This window comes from Xenopus tropicalis, chromosome 6, assembly GCF_000004195.4.
Source record: "Xenopus tropicalis strain Nigerian chromosome 6, UCB_Xtro_10.0, whole genome shotgun sequence".
NCBI classification, from domain to species: Eukaryota; Metazoa; Chordata; class Amphibia; order Anura; family Pipidae; genus Xenopus; species Xenopus tropicalis.
In genome coordinates this window covers 34,144,646-34,164,118 of record NC_030682.2, presented here as the reverse complement: position 1 = coordinate 34,164,118, position 19,473 = coordinate 34,144,646, and the positions used below count along the sequence as shown (strand labels likewise).

Sequence of the window (19,473 nt, the reverse complement as noted above, 5' to 3'; positions counted from 1 at the left end):
TCCACTGCCCAGACACACACAGGCATACACTGGTCTCTCACTTAGTCCACTGAATGTATCTAGTTCAGAGGTAGGCAATCTGTGCAGTAACATATACTATTGGTGCTTCAGTTAGTTTCCTGCAGAGAACACAGGTGTCAAATAGTGATGAGTGAAATTTGGTACTTCGGATTGGCGGATTTTTATGCAAATCGCTCGCAAAATATCACGGCAGAAATTTTGCGGTCGTGTAAAAATAATTTGGGTGCAGCAATGTCAGAATGGGTGCAGTCGTGTCACGTAAAAATGGGAGTTTCGGAAATTTTTTGCTGATTCACAAATTTTTCAGCAAAGTGAAATGGGACAGAATCGCTACTAAAAGAAGTAGGGAAGAAATGTTATATATTATGTGCTTGGATAGCAAGCTATTTTTAGGGTGTGCTTAAACCAGTATGGCGCTACTAGTAGCGCCATCTGTCTTCACCCTTAGGGCTGTGGCACACGAGGGAGATTAGTCGCCCGCGACAAATCTCCCTTGTTGCGGGCGACTAATATCCCCAATAGGACATCCCACTGGCGAAAATGTAAATCTTCAGTGGAAAGGCATACCCAGCGCGGCCAACTAATTTCCCTCATGTGCCACAGCCCTTAAAGAAGTAATAGACTTATCAGTACAATGGTAGAAATAGTTCTTTTTATTGAATCTTTATCTTCATACAACAGCTATTTTATTACACAAATGAGTTGTTACATTAAAGGACCTATGTTGCACTTTCTAAGTCACAGTTAAATAAATAGGTAGTTAGGATACACTTATTTACGCCTCCTGCTGAAATACAAATCCTTCATTCTTTCTTCAGACTCTGAAAGAGAAAGAGACCTCCGTTAGCAGAAAGATAAAGAAGACAAAGTCATATGCAGCAGGAAAGCTGCGTATAGTTAATTATAGTAAATGTGTAGTACATGTGATCATTATTGATTATTATCCAAAAAGACACTCATCTGCATTTATACAACAGATACTGAGCCCCAGGCAGCAATTAGTAACTGAACTAAGGTTGCTAGAGGTTACCAGGCCCCACAGCACTCCCTCAGAATCAGTTTTACACACAAAAAAATGGATGCCACTGTTGCCAATGTGGTTGCCTTCAACATAAAGATTTCTTCATCTCTACACTGATATTGTGTCCCATACACTGCACTCTCTTTACTCATGGGAGCCTCAGTAGTTGTAGGATCTGCTGGTTCCACTTGTTTTAATTCAATTTAGGCTACTGGAGGCAAATAACTGTGCTGTTCCTATGGATAACTGTGATCATGTTGGGATGATGAGCCCTTCTGCCCACTTCTATACAAAATTAACTATTAAACAATGCAAAGGCAACAGTACAAATACATGTCGTCTAGGTTTAGGTTTAGGTTAGGGCAGAATGGGACTACAATTAAAGTGCCCCATCGGGGGAAAGGAATATAAATTAAAACAAAAGACGATTGTTACGTATATTAAGTATGGCAAAAAGGAAATTCAAAACCTGCAGCATTTCTGCTGGCAGTGGGATACAGGGGGTTGTAGGTTAGTAACAGAAGAAGGCTTGCAGGATGGACATTACTGAGATATGTACTTTCCTCACTAGATGGGGGGCCTGGCATTCCTGCATTTTCAAGCCCCCAGGAAAGTAAAAATATTTGGAAAAAAGACTGTGTTCTGCTGGAGGCCAGAGGAGTCAGGATGGTCCACCAGTGATCTATCTGGTTTGCAATGTAAATATGTTTTAAGAAGGAGCTCTATGGGCTCTAATATGATTTCTCTGTACAGGGTGTTGTATCAGAATTCTCAAATTGTTCTTCACCTGATAACATTTCTTGAAAATAGTTGTAAGGTAAAAAAATTCAAGGCTTCTCAATAAAAGTGGATCAATGGGAATATTCAAAGAAACAAAGATGTGCCCATGGCCACCTGAGCTCCCAAACTTTTTAATCAGAGAAATTCTGGTGAGAAAAACTGTTCAATAGAAACATCTCGTTTTCATTGGCAAAGAATAACATTTACACCCCAAACTTAGATAAATCTGCCCTGTTACTCCACTGTGGTTAACCCCCAATCTCCAGCAATGCTCCCAGCGCAGTTCTTTTAACTTGAGGTTAAAAAACACAAAACTGAGGCAAGGCAAAAAGGATTTCTTAAGCAAGCTGATAATAAACACCTTTCCCTTCTGCTGAGTTCTCGAATTATCCCATTACAGCAGCCAAACACGGCAGCAATACATCCAAGAAGACAAGGTAATTTTTGTCTACTTAATGCACTGTGATATCTTGCTTAAAAGGTATCCTGCTCAGCATAAAGCCTTTCTAGAATGACAAATCCATTCGCTTAAAATTACTGCAAGATTCAGTTGTTTGAGTAGGTCCCATTTTCTTCTAATATAGAAAGAAAAACCCGCCGGCGGTCTTGAAAGAAAGCAAGCTGTTTTTATCCCATCGGATAAAGAGCATTCAGACTAGAGGGCTAGATAGCACCTGTTGTCATTAAGCAGCATTGGAAAGTGAATCTTCCATTCTGATCCAAACAATGTCAAGCCCAAGCCACACAATAGGACGTTCGCAGGCTGCATAAAAGTAATTAGTTCATTTAGTAATGAAAATGAAAAGGGAAAAAATGATTTTCTCAATATACGCATAGCAAGTGCTATTTATTATTCTGAATGTCGGTGCCTCGCAGTGTGTTAACTAATTTGCAGAGTTGTTATTACAACAGATGCAGCTTTATTTAGCTAACATGGAAAATCCTCAGGACACAATATTTGTGATGCAAATGAAATTCCATTATGCAGGCAAATACTGTTACTTTCCAAACCAATGAGAGTAAACAATGGGAATTTGAGAGGGTGAATCACAGGGTTTGTACAAAGAGGCAAGTGATGTATTAAGTCGATAAGTGTTATAAAAAGCTGCCGTTTCGGTGCGTGGAAAGGCATGTTATCTGCAAATAATATGGAGAAAAATGATCTCAATGCTTGCAGAAGTAATACGCACAGATAGCAGGCGTACAAATGGTTCTCAGTGAAAAATAGAGTTTAGAATGGCTTGTTATCTTTTATGCAGTCCTTGACTTACAGTCCAATGAGAGAGCAGGCTAAAAAAATTACCCTGGCAACCTCAAAGTATTGGATATGCTTACTTCTCTTTACTTTACTTCTCTTTAATATAGCCAGTCAGAAGCATTTGTTATTATACTTACTTGCTCTGTAGGCTGCTAATATTTCAGAAGCACAGTATGACTTTTGTAGGTTTCACTTTTTTACTTCTAAATCTCTCCCCCTCCCATCTAAGCATGAAAAGTAGTTTTTAAGCAGGATAAGGGGGAAAATGGAACATGAACATCCCAAATGAAAAATAAGGGGTTATTCACTGCTTCCACAGACTGTAGTGCGAGAGCCCCTTAGTGCTTAAAGGAAAACTATACCCCAGAACGAATACTTAACCAACAGTATATCATATTAGGTAACCTATTACAGAATCTTACAAAACCGGAAGTAGTGTGGGAGCAAAATACAGAACTCTGTCCATTCATTGGCTGATATGGCCTAGCATGTATGTGTGCCTTGGCTTGTTTGTGTGCTGTGTGAATCCTATGATCCCAAGGGGCGGCCCTTAGTACTTAAAATGGCAATTTTCTGTTTAGGATTACCCAATGACACATATTACTAAAAAGGTATATTCTTGAAATGAAAATGGTTTATTTAGATGAAACAGGGTTTTTCATATGAGCTGTTTTATGTGATATTTTTATAGAGACCTACATGGTCTGGTCTGGCTCCCTCAGCAGCTTGTTCCCTCTGCCCCTCCCACATTCTGTCCCTCTTCGGCCCTGCTCCCTCTGCCCCTCCCACATTCTGTCCCTCTTCGGCCCTGCTCCCTCTGCCCCTCCCACATTCTGTCCCTCTTCGGACCTGCTCCCTCTGCCCCTCCCACATTCTTTCCCTCTTTGGCCCTACTCCCTCTGCCCTCACTCTCTGACTGTGATCTTTTACTTTTGAGGCTTGGGAAGTGGGTAGCTGTTTTCTCATCTTCGTCTCTCAGATACATACAGTTGGGCCCTTTTGTGAAATTCATTCCTTACATTCTGCCTGAATAAGATTTAGGACTGGCAGCAATACCACACTGAAAATGTATCTTGTGTGTTAAAGGGGACCTGTCACCCTAAGAAAAAACTCCAAATTCTTTTCTATCATATTAGTTGAGCAAAATAAACTTCATTTACACTATACAGATAGTATAAATCTTGTTTCCTTCAGTCTTGGAATTATTCAATCACAGCAAGCAGGCAGCTGCCATTTTGTGGACACTGTTAGCAAGGCAAGCTTTGCATCACACAAAAATCTTGTTGGAGGACCAGATGCCCATACCCAAGCACTGGCTACATAATTAGGTGATAGGGAGGGTGGGGAAAAGTGTGATAACAAATCTGGGCTCGGAAGCCGAGTTCCCCTTTAATCATTTTGTTTTACATTTTACTTTACATTTACACTGTTCTTTCATTGCACCCTGTGTTTAAAAAGGCTACAAGCCTGTCCAAACACCAGTCTTCTGTGAGAGCCATTTCTGATCCAGCTATTAAAACATGTTACTTCTGTGAGCAATATGCTACATCGAACCTGCATCTGCAAATGTCAACATTGCAAGCTGGCGTTTATTTCTGTTTGCCTGCTTTCTAAATGTAAATGATGGGTGGCATTCAAATGATGGGGAATATACAAGGGCCTGATTAAAATGAATATATTGTTTGTTTTGGAGTTCTATTGTTTACCACTCAATACATTTTAGGCACAAGCACATGTAAATGGCAAGTACCTCTGAGCTGGTTGGCCATAATTGAATCCCTTCTGTTGGGATGGATGAAATAACACAAATAGTTGTAATTGGCATTAATAAAGTTTTAACCACTGATTTGTATCTGGTAACCCTGATAATTATCACAATTATGCAAAATAATATATTTTTAAAGATAAAATACATTTGTGTACAGCATATTAGATATATTAAGTGATGTTATTTAGTTTCCTAATTGTCTTTAAGTGAACAGTGCTATTCAGAAACTGTATATTGTATCCATCAATCAGACTGACCTGATCCATAGTGTTAGTAATGAGTATCACACTTAATTAAGCCACTAATCCACTAATTCCAGCCAAGGCTTCAAGAAGCAAATATGTGCTCCACTGCATAAGCTCAGGATTTTCCTGTCAGTCTTTGGAGTGTTTAAATAACCAGCTCCTGGAGCAAGACAAAGAAACACTTCAATGATCTGCCCCAGCTTTAATTCCTATATATATATATATATATTCAGTGATTCGGTTCGGTTTCAGTGATTTAAGTCTCTACTTAGTACATCTCATTCCACTGCACCCTTTGTAACTATTATTCCTCTTGAACTGAAATTGATCAATCCAAAAATCATAAATTACCAACACTGAATTGTGCCTTTGATGCCATTGCTGTTACTGTCCTTGCCACACTGCACTACTCAACTTTAATAAACCAATGGCCAATCTCTAAACCCAAAAAGGAAAACACAAAGCACAAGAGGATAAATAAAACCATATGTGCATTGTCCCTAGGGACCACCCTCTGCGGCAATAAGTAACAATAAAATAATTTGACCTTTTTCCACCAAATGAACCAACTCACTCCTCGCTAGCATTGCAAGTAGGCTCCATAAGTAACCTTACCTGTGATGCAATGCTGGCGAGAAAGTGAGCTGTTTTCTTTTTAATTATGGTAGAAAAGACATCTGTAGGGAAAGTTGTATATCTACAATTTTTTTTAACAGGGTTATTGTTTTAATGGCTTGCTGTCAATAAATAATGTAATAAGAGACTATAAATTATGTTGAGGATCCACTCTACCATGACGTCCTCAGTGATAGAACAGAACCAGTGGAAACTGTATAATGAGCTTCAGTCATACTTACCAGAAGTTAATGCTCTCTTGCCCATCAGTCCAATGAACATCTTATTCCCTGCATCATAAAAATAGCATTTCAGCAATATGCACAGAAGCACTGTATACTTTTGCAACACAGAATTATTATTTAAACCATTTTTAATAAGTGTGAAACATTTGTGTGTGTATTGCTGCTATAGAACAGGCAAAGCTAATAAATCAACTCACAATTTTTGACACTGACATAGTTCCCCTGAATTCAGCTCCTAAACAGCAATTTCTATTAATAATAAGGATATTGTATTGCTAACATATGACAGCTCCATAGATATTAAAATGCTTCTGTTTCCCAAGTAGTTGAGTAAGTTGTTCTCAGCTATTATCAATAATTACCCATATTATTTGGAATGCATCAAACATGCACAAAGAATATTTTTTGTTGCCTACCTCTTTTCTTTATAGATGTATCTAATATATTTTTGTATTTAAAAAATGAATGAACATGAAGACCAGCATGCGTAATTGTAAGTAAATTCTGGGAAGCACATTACTCAAAGAAGTAGTTCACCTTTAACTTAAATTTTAGGGGCATATTTATTATAGTGTGTAAGCCAACATCATCTGTGATGTTGCCCATAGCAACCAATCAGAAATTAAATTTGAGCCATCACATACAAGTTAGAAAACAAATCACCAGCGATGTTGGCTTACTCACTATAATAAACATGCCCCTTAAAGGAAAAGTAACACTAAATTTTAAAAAAGCTATTCTACCCTGCACCAATAACTGCCCTATCCTGCAAACCCCCTAGTATTTTGAATGCTTTAAAAGAAAATACCTGTTAAAACTTGGCTTCCTGTTAATTGAACTAAGGTGATAGGGTGAAGGAAGGAGCAGCATCCACTATGCGATGATCGATTGATCGAGTCTAGCCTTCCCTCTGTATAGGAAGGAGTCAGGCTAGACTCGATCAATCGATTGTCGCATAGTTGACGCCTGCTCCTTCCTTCACCGTATCTCCTTAATTCAATTGACAGGAAGCCAAGTTTTAACAGGTATTTTCTTTTAAAGCATTCAAAATACTAAGGGGTTTGCAGGATAGGGCAGTTATTGGTGCAGGGTAGAATAGCTTTTTCACTTAAAAAATGTTAGTGTTACTTTTCCTTTAATATTATGCAGACAGTAATGTTCTGTGACAATTTTCAATTGGTCTTCATTTTTTATTTTTCTGTGTGTGTTTTTTTTTTTAAATTATTTAGCTTTTGTTTAGTAGCTCTCCAGTTTAGAATTTCAGCAGCTATCTGGTTGCTACGGTACAATTAACCCTAGCGGCCAAAAAGGGGCTTGAAGAAAAGACTTCAATATGTATAGCAGGTGTCCTAGATAGGAAGATAAGTAATAAACAGTAGCAAAAATAAAACATAGTATTTTGACTTCTGGGGTCAGTGACCCCCATTTAAGAGCTGGAAAGAGACCTTGCAAATAAATCAGAAACTATAAAAAATTAAAAAATGAAGACCAACTGCAAAGTTGTAAGAATAGACCATTCTTTAACATACTACAACTTAACTTAAAGGTGAACCATACCTTTAATCAGATATTTTTGTCCCTGGGCTGCTTCAAATGTGTTCTGTATGGGATGGGATGTAATTCTGAAAGTTACTGCTCCAAATTATTTAAAAATGAGCTGTAACATGTTTGAGCAAAAACAATAATCCTCAAGCCAAGTTACAGGAATGCTTCTGGGCTTAGAACTATTAGGATTATGTAGTAACAAGTCCAAAGCTTCCCAATGTCTAGTTAGCAACAGCATCCAATCAGAAGCATGTTTTACTTATTCTGTCCATTCTAATAATGTAGAATCTAACTGCTGATTGACTAAAATTGTTTATTGTACTAGAAAGCCTTTTCACTGTGTATTCTATGTTCCACTACAAAAAAAACACTTTATAAAATAGCAGCTGTAGCAATGATACAGTATAGAAGGAGAAGGTGGTAATACTGGTCAGTGCACCATATTGAGTTTGCACCAGGATTATGGTTACTGCATGCAATACCCAGTACTGTGAGACCCACCCCAAGCCATCTCCTGGTTCCTAATATACAACATTTGCTGCTGTTGCTTCTTCACAGAAGCATTTTCTTCTTCTGCCCATCTTCTTGTGTATGTCTAAAATAGAACACTACAGACTACAGGCAACCAAAACCAATATAATGGTAATGTGACCTAAACTGGAACTTCAGTAATAATGTTTTAAATAATCTTTATCCTTTAGTGTGACTGTATGAAATAAGCCTTTATCAGCTATGACAGTGTAGATACAGAATAATATTGTCATTTTGCATAGCTATAGCACTGACATACACTTACTTTTTGGGGAGGTTCCCTTGAAGTCTGAAAGAAGAAAACATATGTGAGTAAGCATCTTTAGTAAACCTAAGATTCAGATGGCTTTCAAACTTTTTAGGATTATTCACTATATGTGCTGGTGGTGATTTTTCAAATTCAGAAATAACCTAGCAGATGACAGTGAGTGTGAGGTAAATGACAGTTTCTTGGTGGTAAGAAAGCCAAATAACATGAAAACAATTGCTATGAGAACAAGTACTCCCGTCTCACACTAGATTTGCAGCATCAATGTTGCCAATTATATTTATATTTAGGAGTTGATTGGTACGTTGTATGTCTGTGATATAAAACATAACAGGAGCAACATATATAAACTTTTTTAAAAATGTCTTCTATTGGTGTGTTATGGCTTTTATGAGAGCTATGGATGACTGGTTTGGAGGTTTATATAAACAATCATACTTTATAGAACCTTGGGAAAGCACATTATATGACAAATTGTCAGAACATCCTTTAGAAACATAGAAATATAAAATAACATATGAAGATCTAGTTGCCCTTAAGTCCTGCCTGCATATTCCCTTTACTATCTAAAGCCAAACAGAAAGGTTTTCATTTCAGATGCAAATCTTAAAGAACCAGTTTAACACTGGATTTTATAATGATAATTTAATGTGTCCATAACCTAAGGAACAAATATAAAACTATATTCATTGGAAAACAAAAAAAGCCTATATGAATGAAAAGGGTCTTATTTGCTAATTATTATTTCTTACCATTGTTCCTCTTCCCCATCGATGAATAAAATAATTCAGGGTTAGGTTTTCTTGCGAGTCTTAGGAGATACCTTTCAAATATTGGGTCTTCTACTAAATCTGCCTAAGTAGAAAAGAATAGGATGCAAAGATGTAAGAAAAATGATTTGTAAACCAGTATTAATTCTCCCCCTTTTTTGTTTGTTTTTGTAAATTTTGACAATTAGGAGAGTTTCAAACACAAAGACACAAAATCAGAAACATTTCATTACAAGCAAACCTTAATTTACCCGTTAAGGGTGGAAACAGAGAGGCAACCATTGAGTTAAATCATTCCAAGAACGTTACCAGTATAAAAATTTTTTATCAGGCATTGTGTTTTGCATCCTTTCCTATTTTGTTTTTCTTCATGAAAAATTATGAATTTTCAAAATGTTGGGGGAAGAATTCAACTGTTCAACTGTTGAAAGATCTCCCCCAAAGAGTATTGTGTCTTCTTTTGACTTGACATTTCTTATATTTCCCTCTATCTCAGTGGGGCCAATACACATTATATAACTGTATGTATATGCCATGAACTTTCTCACTGGAGTTCTTCAGCTGGAGTTAGCAGGTCATAGAAGAATCTTCCTGCCATGCTTTTATTAGCCTAGAATAAGGCATGAATATTTCTCCATAAGGGCTTTATATTGGTAATTACAATACCTGTAATCCAATTCCTCTGCAGCACAATTTTTCAGAATGAAGGAAATGTTATTTTGAAAGATGTTCTTTATAATTGCATTGCCTTATTCTCTTTATCAATTTTGCTGCCTGTATCTGAAATATTTTCTATTTTACATTAACCTTACCTTGGCATAATGACATAAAGAAACCACAGTAAAACCAATTTTTTTAACTCTTTGCAATCTGGATTAAAAAAGCAGACTCGTTTGTTGGCAAAAGCTACATTGGTACATTATAGTACAGGACCTATGATCAGGAATGCTTGGGGCTTGGTGTTTCCCGATAAGGGATCTTTTTATAATTTGGATCACCATAACTTAAGTCTGTTAAAAAATCATTTAGACATGAAATAACCCCAAAAGGATTGTTTTGCATCCAATATGGATACATGCAACTTAGTTACCATTAATACAAGCTACTGTTCTCTTATTACAGAGAAAATGAAATTAATTTTTAAGATAACACTGCACCAGGAAGATGTGAATTCTGCTTCCTGCATTTATTTACAAAATATACATGCAAAATATGTACAGCTATAGGACCACGTATCTAGAATGCTTAGGACTTTGCCAGATTATGGACCTTTTATCATTTGGATCTCCATACCTTATCTACTAAAAAATCATTTAATCATTAAATAAACCCAATAGGATTGTTTTGGCTCCAATAAGGATTAATTATATCTTAGTTGGGATCAAGTTGAAGGTACTGTGTTATTATTACAGAGAAACAAAAAATTGATTGAAAAAATTTAATTATTTGATTACAGTAGAGTCTTCCCATAATTTGGAGCTTTCTGGATAATGGGATAACGAATCCCATACCTGTGATTTACTGTATATGTGCCCCAGCAAGTTATTTTATTTTCAGTGAAATTCCAAGTGACAATAATTATATATGTTATTAATTATATAATGCAAAAAAAGTTTCCTTTTTTAACCTTGAGCTGCTGGAAAAACATGAAAAACAAACATATTTTTCTCAGTGCAAAAGGGGTTCTACCATGCCCTATCTTCATCAGGGAGGCTGTGAGCCAAACAAACCTTGTACTTGTACCCTTGTACAGCTGAATAAATGAGCTGATTCCTTAAATATCCAGTTCAGCTAAAGTTTTTTTTTCTCTGTTAAAGCCCATTGCGTGCGGATTTTGTGGCTGCATTGTGCAGAATATTTCTGTACAGATTTACAAAAGACTAATGTGGGTTCTGTTGGGAATCTGCACCAAAATTGGCAGAGGTTTCCCTGCACCGAGGAGGAAACCACAAAATGTCCATAGATGCCTTCGGCATTCCACATAGTTGGCAAACCAAACTTGCACAATCTTTGTATTATAGGATTGTTTGTACATTCCCCTTTCCCTTTCACATTGGCAATATGACCAATTTTGAACTTATTTTTGCCCCAAAATATTGTTTTTATATTATGACTATATTTAAACAAAATACTTTACCAAGAAGTTTCACTGGTTGAATGGAAGACAATAGGCAAAGGTGATTAGCAAAGTGAATTGAATCCAAGATGAAGTTTGTTGTCACAGTACTATAATTGTTATCCACTGAGATATTTCACACTTCTCCGTGCAAGGTTTACTAAATGAGCTTAATTCAAGCATATATCTCTTAAACCAAAAGAAGCATCAAATGAAATAAACATTAGGCTAATTTAAGCTTAATGGATTCCTCATCCACTATTTCCCAGCCACATGTTCTCTGGGGGATTTATGTCAGATGCATCTGCTTGAACTGTCTTCATGGTAATCAAGCATTCATTAAGGTTTCATTGCTGCCTATTCTATGGGATATGGACTTTGTCCTATATATCCCCCTCCTCAAATGACCCACCTATTTTCTTGGTAATAAAAAGTACTTTATAGAATAGAAATATATCTAAACTGCTTAATTTAATCTAACTTTTTATGGGTGAATAGATAAGGTACGCTACCCAAAAAAATAGCTAATCACTGAAAATTATGTAGACCAATCACTTGTAGAGTGAAAAGGAATTAACTATAAAATAGGCCTAAATATGCTTTTATAAAATGGAAGTACCTGAATTTGGTCACTGTAGGGCCAGTAACTTTCTTCATTGAATTCCATATCTTCAGCCAGAGTTAGTGATGCAGTCAGAACCACAATTAAACAAGCCAAGACGACGTTCATCTTTTCAATCCACAGCTTTTCTCAAAATAAACAAACATATAAAGAAAGTAAGTTACCCTTCTTCAACCTATTGGTCTTGACCACAGAAATCTCATTTCTTCTTACAGTTGTGTAAGTCCCACTGACTGTGAATTTATAAATAATACAGTATATTTCTAATAGCTGGATAACAAGTAAAAACCAGTGATCATTAAGTCCATACTTACTAGATTTCAACACAGAATGAAAGTTGACTTGCTTCTGTGCCAAGCATGTGTAAATGAGCACACTCTGGGGAACGCTCTTCACTTTATATTCTCAGTGATAGGCAGAGCAAATGAGACTCATTTGTCTAAATCTAATAAACCTGGTGTATTTTTGTTTTCTTACCAGAGTCAAGTATCAAAGACTGTCTCCATACAAATGTCTTTATCAATATTTGATTATCATTGGTCAGGTTCTGTCTTTTCTTTTCCACATGCGTTTACTGCATAAAGCCATACCAGCGGAAAACATATTTGAGTATACAGCAGACTAATAACTAATAGCTTGGTTACCTACAGACCTACCAGTCACAGGATGACGAACACACTACCTCCAACCAGTTCTTTCTCTCTGCCAAATCTGCCCATGGAAAAATTGCACAAGTTCCCTTGTGTTCTGATGCAACTGACTGGCTAAACATATCTGGGTTACTTATAATGTGCCTTATGTGTTTGTGAATGATACAGAGGAGTGGGAAGGAATAATAAAAAAATATATATTCAATAATAAAGCAATACAAACAAATTTGGCTTTGCAGAGCTTGATTTACATGTTAGGGAAATGCTCATATGAAGACATCGGATATTATTTGTTTGAGGATTTAACAAAAGGAGGAAAGAAGGAAATTGGATGTGTTTTATTCAGGCAAAATTAACCACATCAAGGAAGTGTGATTTGCCAGGATACATTTTTCATTTATTGGGATGCTATTGTTATACAGGTATGGGTTTAATAGCAAACATGGCTTGCTTGTTATCGCTAAATTGTAGGGGACAGGTATAAGTAGCACAATGCAGATATAGTTTATTTAACACCCCAGAATTGTTTCATTAAAGTGATACTGACACCAAAAAAATACTTTTCAAAATATTAATGTACACAAAAAGTACCTTTAATTTGTATATTTGATTTCTGTAGATTGTAAGCTCTATTGAGCAGGTCCCTCTGATCCCATTTTTATTCTGAAACCCTTGTTTGGTAAATTGTTTGTTAAACGAGACCCTTTGTTTATTAAAAATGAATGTAAAGTGCTGCTTACCTTGCTGGTGCTATATAAATAAAATGGTGATGAGGATAATAGAAACGATAAGTGCCATTGGTAGCTTTAAAGAGGAATTCTACTTTATTCATAAAAATAACTAAGTATGGATAATCAATAGGCAATAGGTCAACAGGCAAAGCTCCCCAATACTCTCCCATGAGCAGAGACTTTCTTTTCTGTTAGTTTATTCTTTACCATCAGCACAGGGGTGTTTCTCAGACATTGGGGCACATTTACTAATCCACGAACGTCCGAAAAGCGTCCGAATGCATTTTTTTCGTAATGATTGGTATTTTGCAATTTTTTTGTAAATTGTTGCAACTTTTTCGTAGCCGTTACGACTTTTTCGGAAATTGTCGCAACTTTTTCGTAGCGTTACGACTTGCACGAATTGTCACGACTTTTTCGTAGCCGTCCCGCCGAGTACGAAAGTTTCGGATTGAGCCCTATGGGAGACTTTCCTTGAGCCAGGTTGGAGCTGCAGAGTGCCATTGAGCCCTATGGGAGACTTTCCTTGGGCCGGGTTGGAGCTGCAGAGTGCCATTGAGCCCTATGGGAGACTTTCCTTGGGCCAGGTTGGAGCTGCAGAGTGCCATTGAGCCCTATGGGAGACTTTCCTTGGGCCAGGTTGGAGCTGCAGAGTGCCATTGAGCCCTATGGGAGACTTTCCTTGGGCCAGGTTGGAGCTGCAGAGTGCCATTGAGCCCTATGGGAGACTTACCTGGGGCCAGGTTGGAGCTGCAGAGTGCCATTGAGCCCTATGGGAGACTTTCCTTGGGCCGGGTTGGAGCTGCAGAGTGCCATTGAGCCCTATGGGAGACTTACCTGGGGCCAGGTTGGAGCTGCAGAGTGCCATTGAGCCCTATGGGAGACTTTCCTTGGGCCGGGTTGGAGCTGCAGAGTGCCATTGAGTCCTATGGGAGACTTTCCTTGGGCTGGGTTGGAGCTGCAGAGTGCCATTGAGCCCTATGGGAGACTTTCCTTGGGCCAGGTTGGAGCTGCAGAGTGCCATTGAGTCCTATGGGAGACTTTCCTTGGGCCAGGTTGGAGCTGCAGAGTGCCATTGAGTCCTATGGGAGACTTTTCTTGGGCCAGGTTGGAGCTGCAGAGTGCCATTGAGCCCTATGGGAGACTTTCCTTGGGCCAGGTTGGAGCTGCAGAGTGCCATTGAGTCCTATGGGAGACTTTCCTTGGGCCGGGTTGGAGCTGCAGAGTGCCATTGAGCCCTATGGGAGACTTTCCTTGGGCCGGGTTGGAGCTGCAGAGTACCATTGAGCCCTATGGGAGACTTTCCTTGGGCCGGGTTGGAGCTGCAGAGTGCCATTGAGTCCTATGGGAGACTTTCCTTGGGCCAGGTTGGAGCTGCAGAGTGCCATTGAGTCCTATGGGAGGCTTCCAAAATCATGCAAAGTCTGAAAGTTTTGGCCGCCGTTTACGAGCGCTCAATAAGAAAAAGTCACGACAATATATGAGCAAATTGTAACGGCTACGAAAAAGTCGCGACAATTCGCACAAGTCGTAATGGCTACGAAAAAGTCGCAACAATTTACGAAAAAGTCGTAACGCCGACGAAAAAAATCGCAAAAAAAGTTGCAAAATTGTAACGGCTACGAAAAAGTCGCGACAATTCGCACAAGTCGTAATGGCTACGAAAAAGTCGCAACAATTTACGAAAAAGTCGTAACGCCGACGAAAAAAATCGCAAAAAAAGTCGCAAAATGTTTGTTTCCAATCCGAATTTTTCCCATTCGGATTCGTGGATTATAAATGTGCCCCATTGTGTAGTACATGACTGGTTTGCAGTGACAATAGGAAGCCATTCTAAACTTCTTCTTCTTGGTTCCTGTACAACCAGACATACTGTATATACATGGGTTAAACAATGCAAAATAGGAACCTATTCACAATATCAACTCCCAATACCTCAAAGCAACTGTTTTATTCTGTTGGACCCTGACATCTATTTGGGTTTCCAGAGTTGTACATAAGGTAAAATAGAGCTAGAGATCTGAGTTGATGAGACAACTAGAAAAGATGCTTTTGTTAGGCCTGTTTAGTAATAGAACAATGAAACGGTGCTGTAAATGTTCACAAAAACTGTAAATAAAGGAGAAAACTAATTTTAGAAAGGACAAGCCTTATTGAAGTATATGCTATCTATAACCCACATGGCTCAGCATATATATTTCACATAAGCCTTCTTCATCATTTCTAATAAAGTTTGGTGTGGTTAAATGTAAAGCTATAGTAACAAGCCTCATAATAGCACTAAATGCATTTTTACAAATCAGAGAAAGGAGGAGGATTTAGAAATACCTGTTAGAGCAACATTGCAATATGGTAGCCCAGCTCTTATTTGTAAATGCAAATGTGTCTGCTGTATGTTTGCATTACAGAGGTAAGCAGAAAATAAATGTTCTAGGGACACAATAAGCCTTTTTTCTTTATTTTCTGTTTAAGTGAGAACATCCTTAAAGTACTCTACTGGTAAAAATATTGCAGTGTTCTCTGCTAGCATACATTATTGGATATTTTGATATTTTATGTCTGCTTGCAATGGATAAGGTGGTGTTAGTTAACAGCTGGAGGTCAGTGTTTTTTTATAAAGGAGAATTATCCTTAAGCTGGCCGTGTAAGCCTCCAGCATATTAGTTTATGAAAATTATGCTGTTTTATGATTTTCTGTACAAATACAAAACCTGGCACAGCCCTGTATATCTAGTTAGGGATACGTACCACAATCTAGACTACAATATAACATTATTTAAATGAAAAAACTATAGGATCTGTTGTACAAAGTGCTTGGGAGCAGTGGTTTTGTAGAAAAGGGATCTTTCCATAATTTTAATAAATATATCTGCTTAAAAAACATTTAAAAAACATTTTTTAAAAAAGCTGGAAACAATTAAAACAGGTTTATTTGTAGATAATATATATATATATATATATAAGGCTTGGACTGGCAATCTGTGGATTCTGGCAAATGCCAGAGGGGCTGCTGTAAGATGCCATAGACAGTCACTATTTATTGGGCTGGTGGGGGCTACTTGGTCCTCTGTGTATTTGAAATGCCAGGGCTTATTTTGAATCCCAGTTCAGACCTGGTATACACTATATCTAAATATATAAATATTACAGTAAGTACAGTAAACTACTTTGGCTAATAGGGGAATAACAAAGATTAAACTAATACAACTAAATCAAAGGTGTGCCATAAGACAAAAATAAGCAGGTCCTTTCCCTGCAGAGCCTATAACCTATACTGTATGTTGTTGGGTAAGTTGACTAAAGTGGCCCATGTACCCCTAGCCTTATAGCTTTGCCAGGATACAAAATGATGTTAACATTTTATGAAAATCAAATAGATGCAATGGCTGATGAGCATGTTGGGAGTGGATATATGCAATGACCAGAGACAAGAGGCAGATCTCACATCAACACGAGTGTCTCATTAAATATCTGTGTGCTATAAATCATGAATGATGTTTGGCTGTAGAGAAAAGAAGTTGTATGCCTGAAACAGCTAGAGTGTAAGCAATGCATCCAATTGCTATTAAAAAAACATACATCTCATTACCTCTGTGTCAATTCTAAGTATCCTCAGAATACTGAGCCTTATTATGTTTTCTAACAGCAAATCCTATGATGAAATATTTCCTGGTGTAGACAGTATATGGAATATACTTTTCCCTTTTCATGTCTTCTGTCTTTAAACATAAAGATTCATTTGCACATTTTTTAATGTTGCACCTGATTTAATACTGACTCCGTTCTTATTAGAGCGTATGTGTGTAATGGACTTTGTCAAACGCATCCACGCTGCCTCTGGTTTTTTCAGATACTAATGAACTTCTATTTACTTGAAATATTTAATGTCTTTCCCTATTATAACAATGTCATTTGTATTTAGTGGGAAAAAGTATATTTGCCACAGCCAGACTCCAATAAGCTGTAGAAAAGGTTCAGGTTACAAAGCAGATAGCAGATAAACTCTAGAATATAATATAGCTTATTGCCCCCTTGGCTACACAGCAGCTTTGTTTATATAGACCAGTGCTGTCCAACTGGCGGCCCGCGACCCCCCTCTGTGTGGCCCCCCACCTGTCTGGCTGCTTTGATGGCTTACTCTTGTGTAAGCTTTAAATGGTATCAGTACTGTGACTAACTGGCCCCCTGCATGGTTCTCACCTCAGATTCAGGCTGTAATCAGGCTGTATTGTTTAAATATGTAATCCCCTGTGTTGTTCACACCTTTTAATCTCTGCATTGTTCACCCCCTGCAGTGTTCACACCTCAGGCTCAGGCTGTAATCACCCATATTGTTCCCCTGTTCACACCTCAGGAGCAGTAGAAACCCACATATAATCCCTGCACACTACAAAAAGAACATATACTGAGGTGGTACTTCAATTAAAAAGTTTTTTAATATATAGTTATTGTGCAGACTGTAGGAGCAGTGCCAGCATTGTGTCACTGTAGGCTGCCTGTGTGTGCCATACACACACAGGCATCATAGGGCAAGCAGAGTATGGCACACACAGGCAGCCTACAGTGACACAATGCTGGCACTGCTCCTACAGTCTGCACAATAACTATATATTAAAAAACTTTTTAATTGAAGTACCACCTCAGTATATGTTCTTTTTGTAGTGTGTACAGACAGGCAGGGTAGGGAAGGCAGAGTATGGCACACACAGGCCAAGTATGGCACAAACCAGCCAAGAATGGCAAACACAGTGAAAGTATGGCACACACAGACAGGGTAGGGCAGGCAGAGTATGGCACACACAGGCAGGGTGGGGAAGGCAGAGTATGGCACACACAGGCCAAGTATGGCACAAACCAGCCAAGAATGGCAAACACAGTGAAAGTATGGCACACACAGACAGGGTAGGGCAGGCAGAGTATGGCACACACAGGCAGGGTGGGGAAGGCAGAGTATGGCACACACAGGCCAAGTATGGCACAAACCAGCCAAGAATGGCACACACAGTGAAAGTATGGCACACACAGACAGGGTAGGGCAGGCAGAGTATGGCACACACAGGCAGGGTGGGGAAGGCAGAGTATGGCACACACAGGCCAAGTATGGCACAAACCAGCCAAGAATGGCACACACAGTGAAAGTATGGCACACACAGACAGGGTAGGGCAGGCAGAGTATGGCACACACAGGCAGGGTAGGGAAGGGAGAGTATGGCACACACAGGCAGGGTAGGGCAGGCAGAGTATGGCAGGTTTTTGCTGTACTACAACCATTAATATGGGTATGGTCATGTGATAACATGGGTATGTTTTCAAGTGAGTGCGGTTTCAAAAAGGGGAGTGGTCAAAACTGGCTTCCATTATCGGCCCTCCACCACGTAGGTCGGAAAAATTCCGGCCCTCGGTACAACAGAAGTTGGACAGCACTGATATAGACTATAGTAGTATTTCCAAAGCAAACACATCCATTTTACCAGTGCAGGGCAACAGTATAATATACAGTGGCTTGCAAAAGTATTCGGCCCCCTTGAACAAACATGAATCAATTTTATTGGAATTCCACGTGAAAGACCAATACAAAGTGGTGTACACGTGAGAAGTGGAACGAAAATCATACATGATTCCAAACATTTTTTACCAATAAATAACTGCAAAGTGGGGTGTGCGTAATTATTCAGCCCCCTGAGTCAATACTTTGTAGAAGCACCTTTTGCTGCAATTACAGCTGCCAGTCTTTTAGGGTATGTCTCTACCAGCTTTGCACATCTACAGACTGAAATCCTTGCCCATTCTTCTTTGTAAAACAGCTCCAGCTCCGTCAGATTAGATGGACAGCGTTTGTGAACAGCAGTTTTCAGATCTTGCCACAGATTCTCGATTGGATTTAGATCTGGACTGTGACTGGGCCATTCTAACACATGGATATGTTTTGTTTTAAACCATTCCATTGTTGCCCTGGCTTTATGTTTAGGGTTGTTGTCCTGCTGGAAGGTGAACCTCCGCCCCAGTCTCAAGTCTTTTGCAGACTCCAAGAGGTTTTCTTCCAAGATTGCCCTGTATTTGGCTCCATCCATCTTCCCATCAACTCTGAGCAGCTTCCCTGTCCCTGCTGAAGAGAAGCCCCCCCAGAGCATGATGCTGCCACCACCATATGTGACAGTGGGGATGGTGTTCAGAGTGATGTGCAGTGTTAGTTTTCCGCCACACATAGCGTTTTGCATTTTGGCCAAAAAGTTCCATGTTGGTCTCATCTGACCAATGTCTTCCACATGTTTGCTGTGTCCCCCACA

General features: G+C 38.7%; 1 protein-coding gene across 1 annotated transcript; it reads right to left on the bottom strand.

Moving 5' to 3' along the window:
* Positions 1-658: 658 nt before the first annotated feature.
* LOC116411693 (tachykinin-like peptide) lies at positions 659-12,173 on the bottom strand. Its single transcript, XM_031904475.1, has 6 exons — positions 12,120-12,173; positions 11,803-11,928; positions 9,050-9,152; positions 8,295-8,318; positions 5,951-5,998; positions 659-842 (listed from the first exon to the last, which is right to left on the bottom strand). The coding sequence occupies exons 2-6, from the start codon at positions 11,911-11,913 to the stop codon at positions 793-795; spliced, it is 336 nt and encodes a 111-aa protein (XP_031760335.1). The 5' UTR covers positions 11,914-11,928; positions 12,120-12,173; the 3' UTR covers positions 659-792.
* Positions 12,174-19,473: the final 7,300 nt, after the last annotated feature.

Bases quoted from the DNA above. Each gene is read 5' to 3' on its own strand.
- LOC116411693 (XM_031904475.1), bottom strand. From the start codon at position 11,913: ATGAACGTCGTCTTGGCTTGTTTAATTGTGGTTCTGACTGCATCACTA. The intron at 8,319-9,049 runs GTAAGAAATAAT...TTCTTCTTTCAG, and splicing joins GATGGGGAAGAGGAACAATG to ACTTCAAGGGAACCTCCCCA. The intron at 5,999-8,294 runs GTAAGTGTATGT...TTTATGATGCAG, and splicing joins CAAGGGAACCTCCCCAAAAA to GGAATAAGATGTTCATTGGA.